Raw genomic sequence first — 16,880 nt, 5'->3', positions numbered from 1 at the left:
GGCGAGCTGCTCGAGAGGCAACAACCTCGAAGAAAACGGAAGAGAAGGGAAGACGAGTTCTTGATCCAAGTTCTTGATCCGAGTTCGCGCGATCATGGAGGAAGAGACAACGGTTCAAGTGGAGGAGACCCCACCGAATCCGGAGAACACTCTGCGCCCGATAACTTACGTGGCTTGGTTCCTCGGCGTGGGAATCGGTAGCCCGAAAAACTGCCCTAAACCGATCACCGTGATCCTCCGCGGGATCCACGTGGCCGTCTGCACGGTGATCGTCGTGTTCAGCGTGATGGATTTCGCGAACTTCGGCCGGGAGTTCACCAGCAAACTGTTCGAGATCATGTACTGCATGAACGAGACCATCTGCCACCTGTCGTCGTATTATTACGTCTGTCACATAGCGCAGCACCACGCCAAGTGGCCGGAGCTGATGAAGACGATGGAGTCTTTGGATCGACTGATCAACAAAGAGTTCTCCATCGACGACAAAAGCGTTCGCAGCAGACAAATCCTGGCCATCTTAACGGTCGTCCTTCTCGGACCCGTATCCTTGGCCGGCCACGTCCTCTATTACTACTTCACCGATCCTAATCAGATCTTCGCGTCGGACTTGCTGCTCTATTACACGATCGCGCAGACATTGATGAACAGCTTCGTCTTCGATATCGTCGTCTACATGATCTGTCTGAGATTTCGGACCATCAATCTGGCGATCGAGGGCTTGGACGAGAAATTGGGGAGCTTCTGGGTCGCTCTGAAGATTAGGAGAATCAGGAAGCTGCACAGTGGTGAGACGATTCGATGGACTCTTAACGCTGAACCTACCGAGGTCCAAAAGCAACCAACAAGTATTGCCTTGTAAAAATTATAAGATCCAGTTTATTTCACTTTTTCACAATTTTTGTAATATTGGAAGTACCTCCGCCATTTTTATACGCAGGAATTTCAATCCCTTTTTCTTTCGAGCTCGATGCTTAATTCTTGTCCCTTGCAGAAGCGTGTTCGGTGATCATGACAATGAACGAGATCTACGGTATGGATCTGCTACTGTGCTCCACGAACGCGTTCATCATGGTGGTCGCCAAACTGTTCCGTATCTACATGAGCGCCGCGGAGCAGAAGAACGGCTTCATACTGTTGAACAACTTGATTTGGATGATCTACTTCGGCCAGTTCGTCGCGATGTGTTGGGTGTGCACTCTGACCCATCGCGAGATCAATAAGATCGGCCCGCGCGTGCAAAAGTTCGTGTTGGACGCGCAATACTTGACGAAGTTCAACAAGTTCGCCTCGTTTCGCAACTTCTGCAACGAGGAACGGACACGGGTCAGCATCTGCGAGGATCAAGCAGCGATCTATCCGAGCAATTTCGGTGTGGACAGCCTGCTGCGAGCGAACTTCGAGCGCGATTGCGTTCGGAACGAGGCCAACGATTTCGCGTTGCAGCTGCAGCAGCACGATGTCCGATTCACCGCGTGCGATTTCTTCGACATGGACAATTCCTTGCTGACGAGAGTAAGTCCGATCAGATCGTTGTTTTATATCGTCGGTCCTTTGTTCATCGTTCGTTTCGATCTGTTTCAGTTCATCAGCGTGATCACCACGTATCTGATCATTCTCGTGCAGTTTTACAAGCCTGAGACATTCTGATGGATCTCCAATTTGCGATTACAGTAAATGTATCACGGTAATGCTTTCGTGCTAATGTTTGTTTATTTAATGGGCTAAAGAATAGTTTATAACAAATCTAGAATTTAAGAATTAATTTCCACCACGAGAATGGAGCGCAATGAATTTGTTTTGTTAATATATACGATTATTAATAATTACAGATAATATAGCAAGTTTCTTTAATATAACAGTATATTTTTAATATAGTAGTATATTCTCGAATCTTCTGTTGATGGAGCATTCCATCGATGGCACATCATTCAGTGTCATTAATTTAAAAAATAAGAAAAACAGTGAAGAAACAATCACAGAATATCTGTTAAAACCCTTCCCGTTTAATCGTAGAATTTTTCTAGGCGACTACTGTTCATGAAAAATAATGATTTACGGCGTTTTTAGTTGATATAAAATTAAACTTAAAAGGTAATTTGAAAAATTGCCAAAAGGCGGTACTTCAGCGCCATCCGTGGCAAAACGTCCAAGCTACTCGCCCTTTAGTACGGTATTTGCAGTACAGATGGCAATTTGAAGCTCGCAGGTGGCGCCAGTCGTGGCGAAATTTTGAACTAAACGTAGACCGAAGGTGGCGCGGCGATATATTTTGCGAGATGCAAATTGAGGATTTTTAGCGCGTGTTAATTTAAAAATTTGTGCAGTATAATAATTGTTACTTACCTTTGCAAGAAGTCAACGCGTCGACTGCGGAACAGGTTCTCGCCAACTGTAAGTACTCCCATTATCGATTCTGCTGGAAACTGTTCCTTATTCGTCAAAGGTCTGACTCGTATTCTTACTCTTGGAAGTCGACTAGCGCTAAGTACACATTTCTTAACATCTCGTTCAATTATACCACCTTTCATTACCGATATCGATTGTTAAGAACACTAACCAATTTGCGAACTAAATCAACCGATCCTATCGATCAAACGGTCACAAATTTAAATTCAAATCGCGCACTTCTCCTCCCCCGATTCGATCGCGTACGACAACGGATTTTTAACTACGTAGCGGGAAAGCGCCGCGCTCACGATTTGCGGCGGAGTGACGCACCAATGTATATTATCGTGCTCTGCCAATGGCAGCGCAGTGCTGCGTACAACTACAAGATGGCGTCCTCGTGCTTGTGTGAGTGGAGTACGACACGAGCGTGTTGCTCGCCGCTGCCGCTAATTTACGATTGCGCTTTCGAGGAAATGTAAACAATAATTAGAGTTTTCGTTAGAGATTATCGTAAAGTGTCAGAGCCTGCGGAGTGCTTGAAACGAGCGTAGGATACAGGAGAATGCCGACAGCGGAGAGTATTTAAACGTTCGAATCGCTCTCCGGGAGATTTGTTACGCCAAACTGGGTTGGTGCTGTGTCCGTTCGGATAGCGTCGTAACCTCTCGCACGAGCTGTGCATTTCGGCTAAATCGGTACACCGTCGAGCGAAGACAGAGACAATGTTCGTTTGCACGCGGTCCAGCTCGACGGAAACGATTCTCGACGCGATGTGACAGCGTCCGAGACTGTTTACGCGAGATGACCAGGTACTTGTAGCTGGTGATTATGGATTATGACCCGTCCGAGAGTCGTCTGAGAGATTTTGATGCTTCAGAGGATCTGTCTCGACCCAGAGAGCCACGTACGATCGATAATCCCGTATGCAGCTCGGATACCGTACCATGGCAGAGCCTCCAAGTGATGGCTTCGCAGCCGAAGCTGAAACTGGGCATGGTAAACAGAAGCCTCTCGACACAGGTAATGGAATACTATCAGAAATACTCTCAGAGCGCGAATCTGGATCAGTACTTTTCATTACCTGCGTCCAGCAGTACGCCAGAAGCCATTAAATATTATTACAGCATATGCAAGCTAAACCCAAAGTTGGCTGCTGGACGCCAGGACTGCATAGGAGAAGAGTACAGCTTGCGCTCTTGCGTCCCCAGAGAGAGAAGACGATGGGTCAGACCTCCGCTCATAGGACAGTCTTCCACTGCAGATTCTTCGGCTAACTATGCCCAGCAGCTTTCGAACTCTGAGTCCCCGTCTCCAGATTTGAGACTCAATACGCCTGAAACCATTCTGGAAGAGAAGCACGAGATACCAGAGACATTGACAGAATCTATAGAGCGCAAAGTATCATCCCCCACTTCTAGCATAGCCTCCCATAAGCCGCTCGAATGGGACAACGGTGCGGACGTTGGTTACTACAACACTCCACCCCTGAACAAGCAAGGTGACAAAAACTTAAGTACTATAGAGCGCATGGCTTTAGCTAGAGGTTGCTCGGCCGCTTTAAGATTAGATCCCGAAGGTACCACTGAGTCTGGAATCTCAGGCAAGCTTGCAGGGACGCAGAGGAGCACGTTAACGTCTGCGCCCGACGCCAACTCCACTCCTCTGGTGGAGAATATTTCAGGTTCTGAAAGCGAGATTGAGATCACTCCTATAGTGAAGAATCACTTACCAGGAGTCATAGCGGGCGGTAATTTAAGCGTAAACGAGAGGTCGTTGCCGAGGAACTCGAAGCAACAAGACTCGGCTACGAACAATGACACGCCGAAGCTGCCGTTCTTCAAGATACCTGCTGTAAAGCAGCCGGAGACGAGGAGACCGCTGAATAAGCCGAACAAGGAGAACGTGTGTCCGCCGTTGTCGCCGCTGAAGAAGAGCACCTCGATGAACACGTTACCGATACCAGCCTCGAAGTTAACGCTGAAAAGAAGCCAGAGCGAGCTGAATCTGTACGCGAGAGAAAGAAACAGGGCCGGATTGCCGTTGATGTTCAACTCTTCGTCATCCATCGCTACTATAGTTAACAAGCCCTCCACCTGCGACAAGGTGATACAGACGAGCTTGCACGCCTGCAGCCAAGAATCCGTCGGCGTCCAGGTTTCCGTTGTCGATGAAGAGAAGCCGCCGTTACCAAAGAGAGGAACCAGTTTGCAGAAGAACATGACTGCGGTGATGAAAAGCTCCAGGGATACTTACAAGGTGCCTAGTCCGAGGAAGCAGAGGGCCGAAGAGCCTGGGGAAGCTAGCAGGGTGCGCAAAGCGAGACGAAGCTGCTCGGAGCCTTCTCAGGACGGCTCTGGGAAGCAAACGCCTCGAGAAGAAGCTGAGAATGTAACTGGAAGAGTCAACAGCTTCGAGTATTTCCCAGGTCATGTCTACGAAAACGTACCTAATGGTAGCGGTAGTCATGTCTCGTCGACTGACACAGGAAGGTCGCAGTCCACCTTGCCAAACACCAGCTCCAGCATCAACGAGAAGTTATGGGGCGAGTCGGACAGCTTGGTCCGAGATCTGGAGAGAAGCGTGAACATCCTGAAGAGTCTTGTGGACGCAAACAAATGCGATAAGGACGTGAGGAAAAGACTGATTCATCATGTTGTCAAGAGACTCATTACTGCAAAGTATACCGATGACAAAATCGAACATAATCTGGAGGATAATGTGCCTTGGAACCCGGACGACGCTAGGAATAAAGTATACAGGACGGAGATCCTTCAGGCTCTGACCAAGAAGCACACTACTAGCGACTCGTCAGGGGATTGGAATCATCAGAAGAGTACTGCTTGTGGGCGCAAGCCTCCGGCAAGCGGTAGAGTCATGGGTAAGAATGTTTTAGGTAGTAGCAGCGACAAAATTGACAAGAATACGGATAGAACGGAGACTGACGGGAGAAAAGCTAGGATGGGATTGAGATCGGACGACTGTCGACGAAGCAGCAACACTCCAACGGAGCCAGATAAGAGCGAGAGCTCGGAGTGTTTCTTCCCGCAGAGAAACCGTAAGGGGGCCAAGCCGCAGGACATTTTCTGCGTGCAGGAAAGATGCAAGATCTCCAGGGAAGAGTCCAGTTTATCGAACAGCACGCCGGCAGACCATAACAGGATGCTGTTAGATGCTGTATTGAACAACAGGAGGCCCGGCAACGTTCGTTCCAGTCATACCGAAGAGCAAATGGACTGGAGGTTGCTAACAACCTTGTCGGAAAGACAATTCGAGATGAAGAAATGTGGGAACTCAGAATCAGGAGACTCTAAACTGCTCAGCTACGCGGAGATGGAGAAGAGGAACCAGCTGATCTGGATCACCAACGAGATCAGCCATTTATCCAACTTGAAGAAGCTCCTTGAAGAACCGTGCAGGGTCGAGAGGCCCCGGATGTCGCCTAGGAAGTCGAGATCCACGAATTTCAAGTCGAAACCGGTTCATGGTTGCGTCAGAGACGTTGATTATTTGCGTAGAACCGAATCCGATGGTCAGGCAAATTCCATGGACGAGCCTTGGTCTTCGCACTGCAACTTGGCTGCCTATCGGCCGCACAGCAGAGCCAACAGCGTGGTACAACGCATCAGGAAGCGCAATAGCTGTGCTCAGACTGCAACCAACGTCACTAGCGCGCATTCGAAGACCGGTGGTGAGATCGTCTCTGCCACGAACATGCACCATTCGACCTTAAAGTTGGTGAACACCGGCGTTCAAACCGAGCCTCAAGAAGCTTCGACGATCCCTACGTTGATACAGTCGGAGATCGTGCACTATATCAAGTGTCCTGCACACAATGCACTGCACTTTCAGAATAGTTACAAGGGCAGCACGGAGGCTGGACAGTGTCCCAAACACTGCGCGATTCAGAACGTGGTGTCTGCTTGCATGTACTGTCTGCAGGAGCAAAAGGATCAGTCCAACGTGCAGACGGTATACAAGAATGCAGAAGTGTGCCGAGAGGAAAGTCCCGCTGACTCGCACACGGTGAATCACGTTAACGATGATAGCACCAGCTCGGTCGAGGTGGTCAGGCAAAAGGAAGTCAGTCAGCTGAAACAGAAGGAAACCAAAAATCAGATCAACGCTTCTAAGTCGAAGCATACCTGTGACTGCAAGCTACAAAACAAGAGGCCCTTGTCCAAGGGCTGCCAGACCACCTCGACCACTCAGACTTTAGAGACCAATAGCGTTTCCAAATGCGGCGACTGTCAGAAGAAGTATTGTGTTCAGGAGAGGGAGGATGCAAGCGGGAAAGCTTGCAACTGTGCGACGGTCTGCGACTGCGAGAGCAGTCAGGTCAAGAAGGGCAGAATGCCGTTCAGACCTAATTCTAGGTACCATCAGGAGAACGATGGATACGTCTCCAACTTCGAGCAGAACGGTCATGGGAAACTGTGCGAGTGTTCTGCCGACTGTTACTGCGAGAACAGAGGTGGGAACAAGGTCATGCACAATGGCCATCATTGTGGCCGCTGGCTGGAAGCCGAGGATCGACCGATCCATGGGTGGCCACAGCACAAAGTACAAAACAACTCGAAATGCGAGTGCGAGGAGTCTTACGTCAGGGGGCATCCTGAAGCGGGCGATTCTGAACGGACCTGTAAATACTGCAGGAGATGCAACGCCACGCAGACTGCCACGCAATCTGGCAAGCAGGATAATTACTGTCAGACGTACCCGAAAGCGGTCGCATACGAGTTGTCGTTCACGAAGGACAAAGTGCCATTAAAGAACCGTGCTGTTAATGGGAGCAAAGTCGAAGGCTGTGTCTGTAACGTGGTGAAGAGGACTGGGACGAGCAAGAACTCGCCTCGGAAGGACACTTTGCAGGTTGGTACGGGTCATTCCGTTTCAAATCCCATAGAATTTTCCATTGAGATGAATTCATTAAAAATTCAAAATTTTATTCCAGGACTACCTGACGAGGAACAAAGCGGATTTTGTAAGCAACGCAGAAACCCGCAGACAATACATGTCGGAGATATCTCATCTGCGTCAGCTGCGGAAAGAGAAGCGGATTCAGCTGCTTGCCATGGCTACTACATCTAGCATACTGAAGTCGCCGAAGACGTCTTCAAAGCCCACTGGTAAGTATTCAATGTCCTTCATACTTAAACTTTCTCCTTTTCACTTTCATTGTAATTCGATATTATGGGGATTATTTGTTCAGTTCTTCTTTTATCAAACTGTACTTTTACTTTACCTTATGCTTGTTCAGTGTGCACACAGAAAAGGGTCACCGACGAGGAAATCCGCGAGAGGCTTCGTAAACGGTACCTTCGCCTCAACGAAGTTCGCCAGAAGAAGCGACAGCAGGAGAAGCAAGAGGAGACCCGGCGAAACATGCTGATGGCTAAGATCTTCTGCAAGAAGCTGCAGCAGAAGGTACTGCGTGGCCAGGTGGACCTGTCCCAAAGTGTCAGCGTGATATCCAACATGTAACGTTGGGGCACGATCGGCTCCCGTCCAGAGTCGACCGACAATTAGGGAATCGCAGTCCTCCGACTCGACCAAGGATATAGAAACGTACAAAGTAGTTTGACTCTCGCCACGAGAAAGGCTAGATTAAATCTCATTCTTAGGACACACTTTTTTATTCGCGACAGTGCATAATGCGTATTATTAGTTGCATTAATGTCCATAACTAGACTATGGATCCTTATGCGTTTATTACATTTTACGATATGACGAGATTATTTCGTGTGATCGTTGGCGACGAAATTTTATTTTTATTTTATGTTTTACGAACGAAATTTTTATCCTTGTTTCGAACCGTTGTAGAACGAGAATCAGAGTTCGCATAATGATCTGCAGTCGGTTAAGTGTTCGTTTCGATTTAAGTTGCGCCTCGGATCTTAAAAAGTTGACGATAGAAGCAGGACCTTGGGTACCCGGGAAGCATTAGCTAAGCGTTAAAGTATTATATCGCGTTGTTCGACACGGTTTGTGCCTAGATTCTGCCGATATTTATATATCAAATATAAAGAAGTTTGTCTTGCCAAGTTATTTTCGTACTAAGAATATATTTAGCTGACGTTGCACGTGCGTTAGATCTGATACGACGGAGGGAAGCTGTTGTAGCAAGCGGACTGGGTGCTACTTCGAGGCGTTTTACTGGTAAAACGGCCGCGAGGTCCCGATGAATCGCTCGCAGGGCGGAACCGAGTTCCGGTTCGCTGGAAACTGAGATGCTTTAAAAACAACGAAAGTAGTTGTTAGTACCTGAATCACAGTACACAATCCTTCATTACTCGTAAGATTTAGACGATATACAATATAGTCCCCCTTGAATTTTTCTAATATTTTACCTTTTTTGTATGACGATTATACTCGTCCGGTTACTCAGAATAAAGTGAACCCGTACAACAATATCCAGCACCTTCTTTCCCCCCGCGTTGAACGATCGTCTAACACAAACCTGTTGCGCCGCAATTGAGTAAAAAGCTCGGAACTGCCGTCTTTTTGCAGGCATGCGCGCGAACGATTTCTCCTTAGATATTCCGATTTGTTGTCTCCGTTTCGCCGGCTCGAAACCTGTTCGGAGAACTGTTAATCCCTCTGCCATTTATCAACCCTTCGAATTCTGAAAACGAGATTTTTTTTCTATTTCGGTATTGATTTGAATTCGCAACAAAATTTGCTGCACCCTAGTCTGCTGCGTTGTTCTATTCGTTTAAAGAGAACGTTCGAGTCGCTTAAAGAATTTACTTTTTATCGCTCTCGTAACGAAGACAGTTGCGCGCGAAGCGTGAAAACAATTTTCCGAAATTGGAGAGCATTTTGCGCGGGGAACGTGCAGTTTTCAGAAAAACGTAACTAATCAGCGGCCTTGTTCCACAAACGCGGAAAGAAAACCCGTTTAAACAACATTAGCCCGATTGGTTTTATTCGCTGTACGTTGTATATAAGTACAACCGGCAACTTCTAGCCAGTTCGAACCAAGCAGGGGACCTTCAATGTTCAACCGAACCGCAGACTCGCCGCCGATTTGAATGCCACGGCTCATTTACGCGAAATCTGTTCTCGCCGCTCTGATCAACGACCATTACAAATAATCACCGATACTACGGAAGAATCGGAAGGATGGCACCCCACCTCGAAACGGTCGCCGATCTGGATCGGATTTTGCGCGAGAAGTTCACGAACGAGTTCCGGAAAGGCTATGTAAACGTGAACGGCGTCTGCTTGCCGGAGAGGTATCAAGAATTCGCGAAGGCGTTCGAAGAGTTTGAAGTTAGAGACGACGACGTGTGGGTCTGCAGTTTTCCCAAAACTGGTACCCCTCGCGCCCTTTTAACATTTTAGCTACCGAGGATCTAGTCCGCCGATAGTTAAAGTGTTAACTGATCGTATGAACCAGGAACAACGTGGACGCAGGAGATGATCTGGTGCATCGCGAACGACTTGGATTTCGAGGGTGCCGAGGTCCTTCTGCCGGAGAGGTTCCCGTTTTTAGAGTAAGTTCAACGCCGGACGAACTTTGTGAGTGAAATGGTAACGCTTGTTCTCGATCAGGCACTCGATTCTTTTCGATTACACGACGATCATACCTCGGCATCCGGAAGTAAAGCTCCATCAGCTGGTCTCAGACAGTTTGGGATACGTGAACAGCAAGCCCAGTCCGCGATTCATCAAGACTCATCTCCCGTTTCGCCTGCTTCCTCGTCAGCTTCGTAGCGGCGAGAAGAAGCCGAAGATCGTCTACGTCGCCAGAAACCCAAAGGACACCTGTGTCTCCTACTATCATCACTGCAAGCTCTTGGAAGGCTACCAAGGAGACTTCGACAGCTTCTGCCGCCTTTTCTTGGGCGCAAAAGGTATACTGCAAGCTCTCTCGACTTCGAACACGTCTCTAACCCTTTGTATTCTCTTCGGCAGTGTCCTTCGCGCCGTTCTGGGACCATGTTCTAGGATTCTGGAACAGAAGGAGCTATCCCAACGTGTTGTTCCTGAAGTACGAGGACATGAAAGCTGTGAGTAATCTCGATTAACAATTTTAGAGGATATCGATGCCGAGCGCTTTGAAATTTAAGGACCTGTCCTCGGTGATCCTGCAATCGGCCGCGTTCTTGGGCAAAGCGATGTCGGACGACAACGTGAACGCGTTGATGAAGCATCTCAGTTTCGAGAACATGAAGACGAACCGCTCGGTGAACTACGAAGAAGCGGTGGAGTTGAATAGGAAGCTGAAGCTGATCGACGTCGCCGGCGACTTCTTCCGGAGCGGAAAAGTGAACCAGTGGAGGGGGGAAATGGCCGAAGATGTTGTCGATCGCTTCGACCGGAACACGAAGGAGCACTTCTCGAAGCACAATCTATTCTTTTAAAGCTACAAATTGTGCTTTACTTTCTCGAGGTCCTCTTATCGGGCCGAATATAAATAGTATAAACGCTGCTAGAAAATTAGAACGTAGGTGATACTCTTGAACCAGATGGTTATAGAGGTTTTTTAGCTTCGTTACAGAATCCTCAATTTTGGTTCAATGCAGCGAAGAACACTGGGCATGGCGGTTCTACTCAGCTCACCGATCGAAGCTTTTGTTTTCGGGGTGAACACGCTCATGTCGCTCCCTCTCTCCATTAAGGCGATAGCTGCGTCCCTTTTCCTCGACAGAATGGCCAGCTGAAGGGCTGTGAGACCGTTGTTGTCACTGGCGTTGATATCAGCGCCGCGGTCCAACAGGAGCGTCAGTATGTTCAAGTTCGAGAGGTACACTGAGTAAATAAAATTCGATTGATCCCGAAAGAAGTGCACTAATGATTACCAAACCGGTCAGAATTTGTATCGATCTTTTATTTACCGGAGGTCATCAAGGGCGTTCGACCCTGGAAATCCCGTTGATTGATCGGAACACCGGCGTCCAGGAGAGTAGACACGTTTTTCGAACGTTCGCCGACGATAGCGTATTGAAGAGAAGTCCAGCCCCTGCTGCATTAGTTTATAAAAATTCAACGATTACCGTCCCAGCGCCGTGCTCTTACATGTCCGTCTTCCGCAGATCCGCGCCCTTTTTCAGGAGCACCTGCAACACCTCGGGATCCCTGGAAGAGTAAGCAGCGTACATCAAGGCGGTCCTCCCGCAAGGCTGGGTGAGCGTCTCGTCCAAATCCGCAGAATTTTTCTCCAACAGAAGAGACAAGATCTGTGGATCCGCGCGATCGATAGCCGCGATCAGAGGCGTCTTCAAGTTCTCTGTGGGGTACCGCAAGTCGATCGATCGGCTGCAATCACGAATTCGATTCTCTGAAGATCTTATAATTCTCTTCGGACAATTCTTTCGTTAGACGAACTCACTTTTTTGAGAGGAACTCCCTGATCCTCTTGAACTTTGCGAACATTAGCATTCGGATGAACTGCTCCTCCTCGGGATCTGCGCGAATAGAATTGCTGATTGCCTTTCCGATCGTTCCGCGTGATTTTAACGAATATTGGAAAACAATTGTTTCGGCAATTTCGTTAATAAAAGCTCACCGTGTCGGGCTTCCTCGACCTCGGCGCTCGCCATTGCGAGAATCCTGTTCGCCGAAAGCTCGGTTGCTTTGCAGCCAAAGCTCAATCGATCAAACAACCCGCGCATGCTATTTTCCGCAGCGAGACTCGCGTCCTCGAGAGATACGCGGTTTTTAATTGCCCAAGGCCACGCTACGCTTACATTTATTAAACGACCGTGTCCGAGTCGACGTCTGTTCATCGAACCGTATCGTATTTCTATCGAGTCGCCGTGGATCCCGCGGCTGCTTCTCCGCTCATCGGACAGCTATTCGGAAATGCACGGAACGTCCGGACCTTTAGTCACTCCGTCGGCTTCCTTCCCTGATACGCATTCCAAGTTAGTGACCACGGGAAGGACGGCAGTCCAGTGACACCGCGCGGCCCGTTCGTGGAGCGCGCGCGCTCGAAAACCGCCTCTCCGAGGCACGCACACTTTCTCCACCGACACTTGGGAACACGTGCCAAGGCAGCCGGAGAACGGTATACTAACCATACTAACCGTTCGGGCCTGGCAAGTCGACTTTCTAGAGGCCCGAAGCCGCTCAGACCGAGTCGGAGCCGCGTCCATTGCAGTGCCGCGACGCTCGTTCCATTCACGACGCGCGCGTTCTTCCTCGCACTTTCTAATCGGAATTCGGGCTTCCATGTGCATCCACAGGAACGGGATAGTGCACCGGAACTACCGCGACAGTTCTTGAACAGTTAACGAAGACACGAGGAAGATGAAGCGATGGCAGATGTTACGAGGCGACGGATAACAAGGGTTCTAGCGACTGTGCTGGCATGTGTGCTTATTTCTGCCAGCGGTACGTTCGTTTCGACGCTCTACCTTGCGACAAATCTGCCACCAGACCTGTTAATCGTTGTGCTAGTTTAGGAAGAACCGTAGAAATTTTCTTTTTCAATGATCTCATGGTGGGAAGACTTATTTAAATGGATCTGGATAAACGTTCGATCGATTATTCAAGAATTCGTTGCGAAAGTAAAACATCGGCTGTGAATCATCGATTCGAACAGATTCGTAGACGATCGTGGGTGATATAGGTTGATAAAAATAGAAAATCGTACGATTATGTGCGATCGGTAATGATGGAACGGTGACAGCGCCGCGCGATCTCTCCTTACTCAGCGTTGAAGTCTCCACGCGTCAGCAGTCGTCGCCTTCGGTTTTCGGGAATTTCCGGGATTGAGAATCACTCGCTTTGCGTCAGATCATGCTTTACACAATGCTCCATATTTTTTAAGAGTAACTGTCAATAATAAACTGTGCATTTTATGCATCTATGACGAAACCGTGTAGATCGAATAGTGAAAACATATATTCAAAAACAAAAATAAAAGCTTTTTTATTTTTGTATATTATTAAGAAAATATTATCGCCCTGTAATTAATGCAATTTGTATGCTACGTAAAACCCATAGTATCTTTACAAATATTAATTAGTAACTCGAGTTTTATCACCTCCGCGACCTGATTTCGTCGGCGACTAGAAAACGGTATGATAATTGTCGACGTTCGCCGTTAATTTGCGCTTAGATTGGCGTGAAAATCTCATTTAGACCGCGGCGATCCAGTTCTCACGATCGCGGTCGCCGCGCGTATTTCTCTCCTACTCCCGCGACATCAACGCGAGACAAAGAGCTCGCGCGATTTCACGGTCGCCGCTCGGTTCGCTGGCAATTTCGTCCGATCGGCGATCGTCGTCGAAGGATCGGTGAGTCACGATCGAACGGTCAGCAGGTTCCGCCGAGGATGACGACGAGGTGTACAGGGGCAAGTACCTGGGAAAGCTGAACGCGTACCATCACCAGGTGTCCGGCGACGTCTACGTTGTCGACGAGTACACGCTGCTGTTGACGTCCTTCAGCTACGATGGGAACGGGGCCGACACATTCTTCTGGGCCGGTGGGTCGAACCGGCCCGGGCCTCAGGGTTTCATCGTGCCCGACGAGTGGGGGAAGTCAGTTCAGTCTTTCAGTTGTCTTGAATCTAGCTTCGAAACTTGATGAATTAAAACGGGTCGCTGTTTCAGAACGAACATCCTCGACCGGTACTTCAACAAGGACTTCACTCTGACCTTACCGGACAATAAGAAAGTGACAGACATAAAATGGTTCGCCGTCTACGATCTGGGCAGCCAGGTGAGTCTTCGCAGAATAATTTATTTAGAACTCTATGCATCAAATAGTGGTTAAAAATTTATGTTTCTCTCGCTCAGAACACGTTCGGCGACGTCTACATTCCCGAGGAGTTCGATCCCCCGGCGCCGCAGAAGATCTCGCAGCTGACGAAACGCTCGCACGGAGTGTCCTCGGGATCCATAGTGATCGTGGACTCGAAGACGATAAAAATCCCAGAGTTCACCTACGATGGCCAAGGAACTGATACCTACTTCTGGGTGGGACTCGGTCCACAGCCTTCCAGCAAAGGAACGAAGGTTCCCGATGAATACGGCTAGTGAGTGTGCGCTTTTCGAAGACTGTTCATGAGCTCCGTATCGACATAATTTTCTCCATTTAGTCTAGATCCAATTCGCGTGTACCAAGGCGACGATATAGTGATCCAGCTGCCCGGAGACATGACGGTCTTCAACATCGACTGGCTGAGCGTGTTCGACGTGAAGAGCAAGTCGAACTACGGCTCCGTGATCATCCCCGATGGCCTGAACGTGCCGCCTTCGCTTGTAAAAGTAACATGCTCTTTTCATTAATTATTCTTTCCGCGATTAAACGGGACGACGGCATTGAATGTAAAACAAAGCGCAGGTGATCAAGCACGCGCACGCCCTGCCGAACTGCGTTCAGCTCCACAAGCGGTTTCAAGTCAGCTGGGAGATCTTTGGCCCGCAGATCACAGTCGAGCTCGCTGGACAAGTTGGTGAGTACCTTATTTGCAGTGGAGAACGTTCCTTTATGCTGATCAAATATTATTGGTTCCCAGACGAGGACGAGTACATGGCCTTCGGAATTTCTGGTTCGGAGACCTCTAGCCAGATGGAAGGTTCGGACGTTGCGGTCGCTTACATGGACGGAGCAAGAGGATACGCTGCTGACTACAATATCACCGCGAAAGCTCCGGTATAATTTTCAAGTAGAAGACAGTTTCCCTTCAGTTGTATAATTTGGAATTTTTTGTCACCTAGTGCGGCAAGGTTCTTGGACAGTACAGAGGAGTCTGCAGAGACGAGGTCTTCGGTGGTCTGGACAATAACCAACTGTACACTGCTGTCAGAGTAGACGGGATCAATATCATCACTTACAGACGCACCTTGATCTCTTGTAAGTTTAGCACTGTCCATTGAAAAGTGGTAAAGAGAAGGATTGAGCGAGGATTTCTATTCCAGCTGATCCAGGAGACAAAGAGTACCCTACGGATCGGCCTGTGTACGTCATCTGGGCTTTGGGCAGGTTGGACGAGAACCACGAGCCGACCTTCCACGATCTGTACCCTAAATCTGATCTGAGACTAGAACTGGTTCGCCAAGAGCCTGAGAACACCTGCATGGACTTTACCGAGACCGATGTGGCCTTGATGTAAGTGATTTAGAATTAACTTTGTGATAAGAGAGAGATTAATTAGGATGTTTGCTTGACAGGGAGCCGTGGGAGAAAGCAGAGATATTCGATAGAAGCATCAGGACGTTCAAAGCAACCATCGGCCCGTCCGGAGGGAAGAAGGGCTACCAAGGGATGACAGGACAAACGTCGACAGGCTTGGCTTGGTATATCGAGGGTCAACTGGTTCCCGAACTATACCTTCGTCGAGGATTGACCTATAACTTCCGGGTCCACGGAGGCAATAATCCCCATAGCCCGAACCTGTATCATCCTCTGATCATCACCGACGAACCTCACGGTGGCTACGACAAACTGAGCGATGCTGCACAGAGTAAAATTAGGGTACTTGCCGGCGTCGAATTCACCAGACGTGGCCAGCCAAGACCAACTGCAGGTCGGAAAAATAATTCACCGATTCACGTGTTTGAAGGCTATTATTTCGCATGTGCTGACGTAGAATGTTTTTTTTTCAGTTGGTCCACTATGCCTGAGCAAGCACGACGAGCGAGACAGAAGACTGGACGATGATTTCCCCACGTTCAGACACTTTAATAGAACCCTAGTGCACACGTGTGAGCCAGGTAAGAAGCGACGGGTTTTAATAATTATGCCAAAGCAATTGTTCAATTCTAGAGCGAATTAAGAAGATAGAGAAGAAGAGCAAAGGAACAAATATTTTTGAAGACTTAGGCAGGTGCAGACAATGACTTATTCTTGGTTCAATAAAAAACGGTTTGTTGACAGGCGATGGTGGCGTCCTGGAGGTCACTCCGAACTCCACGTGGCCGGATACCGTTTACTACAATTCGTTCACTCATGCGAACATGGGCTGGAAGATCCACGTGGTGGATGCTTACTTGAGAAGCAACGGTGTCACATGGAAGCTGTCGTTGCTCGCAGGATTGACGGCTGTGTTATTTCGTTTGTTATAGAACTAGGTATAAGATATTGAGATTAATCGCTCCTCCTCGCTATGCGAACGCAAGCTGACTGATAAGATGAGATTTCGATCGCGTAGATCGTTTAGTTCCTACACGAGAATACGACGGAAGAATTTCATCTGTATAGAACGCTGACATCATCGATCTTCGATTATTTAATGGTAGTTTATTTATCTTAGCTGCATTCATTATCTAATCACGTGTTATCAAACTGTGCGCACACAAGTCACGATTACTATTATATCTCTTTTGACAGTTTTTATAACGATACGTCCTGTTTAGTTTTAATCGAATTGTTCTGATGGAAATAAAACATTTTTTACTCGTACACATATTTGATCTTCTCCTGTGGACTCTCCTGTTGCCAGATCGACTACTGTATCTGCTAGAAATTAGAGAAAAATTGGAGAATCCTCTTCCCAGATCTTCATTAACACTCTTCGTTTCTTACTAATCTAGTCC

General features: G+C 48.2%; 6 protein-coding genes across 8 annotated transcripts in view; 4 read left to right on the top strand and 2 right to left on the bottom strand.

Moving 5' to 3' along the window:
- Positions 1-94: 94 nt before the first annotated feature.
- Positions 95-1,670, top strand: LOC144467983 (uncharacterized). Its single transcript, XM_078177028.1, has 3 exons — positions 95-785; positions 992-1,512; positions 1,582-1,670. Exons 1-3 carry the CDS (start codon positions 95-97, stop codon positions 1,645-1,647), a joined length of 1,278 nt encoding a protein of 425 aa, XP_078033154.1. The 3' UTR covers positions 1,648-1,670.
- Positions 1,671-2,855: 1,185 nt separating this feature from the next.
- On the top strand, positions 2,856-8,885 carry LOC144479139 (uncharacterized). 3 transcript variants are annotated; one of them, XM_078197665.1, is made up of 4 exons: positions 2,856-3,886; positions 3,989-7,257; positions 7,340-7,514; positions 7,646-8,885. In XM_078197665.1, exons 1-4 carry the CDS (start codon positions 3,217-3,219, stop codon positions 7,867-7,869), a joined length of 4,338 nt encoding a protein of 1,445 aa, XP_078053791.1. In that variant the 5' UTR covers positions 2,856-3,216; the 3' UTR covers positions 7,870-8,885. The 3 variants fall into 3 exon arrangements, with proteins under 3 accessions (XP_078053791.1, XP_078053792.1, XP_078053790.1); XM_078197666.1 differs by having other exon boundaries at positions 2,856-3,197; positions 3,266-7,257; positions 7,646-8,884; XM_078197664.1 differs by having other exon boundaries at positions 2,856-7,257.
- A 321-nt stretch (positions 8,886-9,206) lies between these two features.
- On the top strand, positions 9,207-11,142 carry LOC144479141 (luciferin sulfotransferase). Its single transcript, XM_078197667.1, has 5 exons — positions 9,207-9,703; positions 9,788-9,884; positions 9,943-10,244; positions 10,306-10,400; positions 10,461-11,142. Exons 1-5 carry the CDS (start codon positions 9,511-9,513, stop codon positions 10,752-10,754), a joined length of 981 nt encoding a protein of 326 aa, XP_078053793.1. The 5' UTR covers positions 9,207-9,510; the 3' UTR covers positions 10,755-11,142.
- Positions 10,886-11,933, bottom strand: LOC144479142 (uncharacterized). Its single transcript, XM_078197668.1, has 5 exons — positions 11,900-11,933; positions 11,723-11,798; positions 11,410-11,649; positions 11,229-11,356; positions 10,886-11,142 (listed from the first exon to the last, which is right to left on the bottom strand). The coding sequence occupies exons 1-5, from the start codon at positions 11,931-11,933 to the stop codon at positions 10,886-10,888; spliced, it is 735 nt and encodes a 244-aa protein (XP_078053794.1).
- Positions 11,934-12,067: 134 nt separating this feature from the next.
- Positions 12,068-16,746, top strand: LOC144478900 (protein Skeletor, isoforms B/C-like). Its single transcript, XM_078197255.1, has 12 exons — positions 12,068-12,726; positions 13,661-13,880; positions 13,953-14,061; positions 14,139-14,377; positions 14,441-14,609; positions 14,686-14,797; positions 14,861-14,997; positions 15,063-15,198; positions 15,264-15,453; positions 15,516-15,871; positions 15,951-16,058; positions 16,222-16,746. The coding sequence occupies exons 1-12, from the start codon at positions 12,651-12,653 to the stop codon at positions 16,407-16,409; spliced, it is 2,040 nt and encodes a 679-aa protein (XP_078053381.1). The 5' UTR covers positions 12,068-12,650; the 3' UTR covers positions 16,410-16,746.
- LOC144467737 (protein Skeletor, isoforms B/C-like) overlaps positions 16,703-16,880 on the bottom strand; it is a 20,028-nt gene continuing 19,850 nt past the window's right edge. The window contains exon 8 of the mRNA XM_078176656.1: positions 16,703-16,803. Within this exon, the coding sequence (XP_078032782.1) occupies positions 16,703-16,803 (101 nt within the window). The remainder of the gene's footprint in view (positions 16,804-16,880) is intronic.

This window comes from Augochlora pura, chromosome 3 (genome assembly GCF_028453695.1).
Source record: "Augochlora pura isolate Apur16 chromosome 3, APUR_v2.2.1, whole genome shotgun sequence".
In the NCBI taxonomy this organism is placed as follows: Eukaryota; Metazoa; Arthropoda; class Insecta; order Hymenoptera; family Halictidae; genus Augochlora; species Augochlora pura.
This window is presented reverse-complemented; position numbering and strand designations above follow the sequence as displayed.

Bases quoted from the DNA above. Each gene is read 5' to 3' on its own strand.
- LOC144467983 (XM_078177028.1), top strand. From the start codon at position 95: ATGGAGGAAGAGACAACGGTTCAAGTGGAGGAGACCCCACCGAATCCG. The intron at 786-991 runs GTGAGACGATTC...TGTCCCTTGCAG, and splicing joins AATCAGGAAGCTGCACAGTG to AAGCGTGTTCGGTGATCATG. The intron at 1,513-1,581 runs GTAAGTCCGATC...GATCTGTTTCAG, and splicing joins ACAATTCCTTGCTGACGAGA to TTCATCAGCGTGATCACCAC.
- LOC144479139 (XM_078197664.1), top strand. From the start codon at position 3,217: ATGGATTATGACCCGTCCGAGAGTCGTCTGAGAGATTTTGATGCTTCA. The intron at 7,258-7,339 runs GTTGGTACGGGT...ATTTTATTCCAG, and splicing joins CTCGGAAGGACACTTTGCAG to GACTACCTGACGAGGAACAA. The intron at 7,515-7,645 runs GTAAGTATTCAA...ATGCTTGTTCAG, and splicing joins GACGTCTTCAAAGCCCACTG to TGTGCACACAGAAAAGGGTC.
- LOC144479141 (XM_078197667.1), top strand. From the start codon at position 9,511: ATGGCACCCCACCTCGAAACGGTCGCCGATCTGGATCGGATTTTGCGC. The intron at 10,245-10,305 runs GTATACTGCAAG...TCTCTTCGGCAG, and splicing joins CCTTTTCTTGGGCGCAAAAG to TGTCCTTCGCGCCGTTCTGG. The intron at 10,401-10,460 runs GTGAGTAATCTC...TTGAAATTTAAG, and splicing joins AGTACGAGGACATGAAAGCT to GACCTGTCCTCGGTGATCCT.
- LOC144479142 (XM_078197668.1), bottom strand. From the start codon at position 11,933: ATGGCGAGCGCCGAGGTCGAGGAAGCCCGACACG. The intron at 11,799-11,899 runs GTGAGCTTTTAT...CTATTCGCGCAG, and splicing joins GGTCGAGGAAGCCCGACACG to ATCCCGAGGAGGAGCAGTTC. The intron at 11,143-11,228 runs GTAAATAAAAGA...TTATTTACTCAG, and splicing joins AACGCCCTTGATGACCTCCG to TGTACCTCTCGAACTTGAAC.
- LOC144478900 (XM_078197255.1), top strand. From the start codon at position 12,651: ATGGCAGATGTTACGAGGCGACGGATAACAAGGGTTCTAGCGACTGTG. The intron at 14,062-14,138 runs GTGAGTCTTCGC...TCTCTCGCTCAG, and splicing joins TCTACGATCTGGGCAGCCAG to AACACGTTCGGCGACGTCTA. The intron at 14,998-15,062 runs GTATAATTTTCA...TTTGTCACCTAG, and splicing joins ATATCACCGCGAAAGCTCCG to TGCGGCAAGGTTCTTGGACA.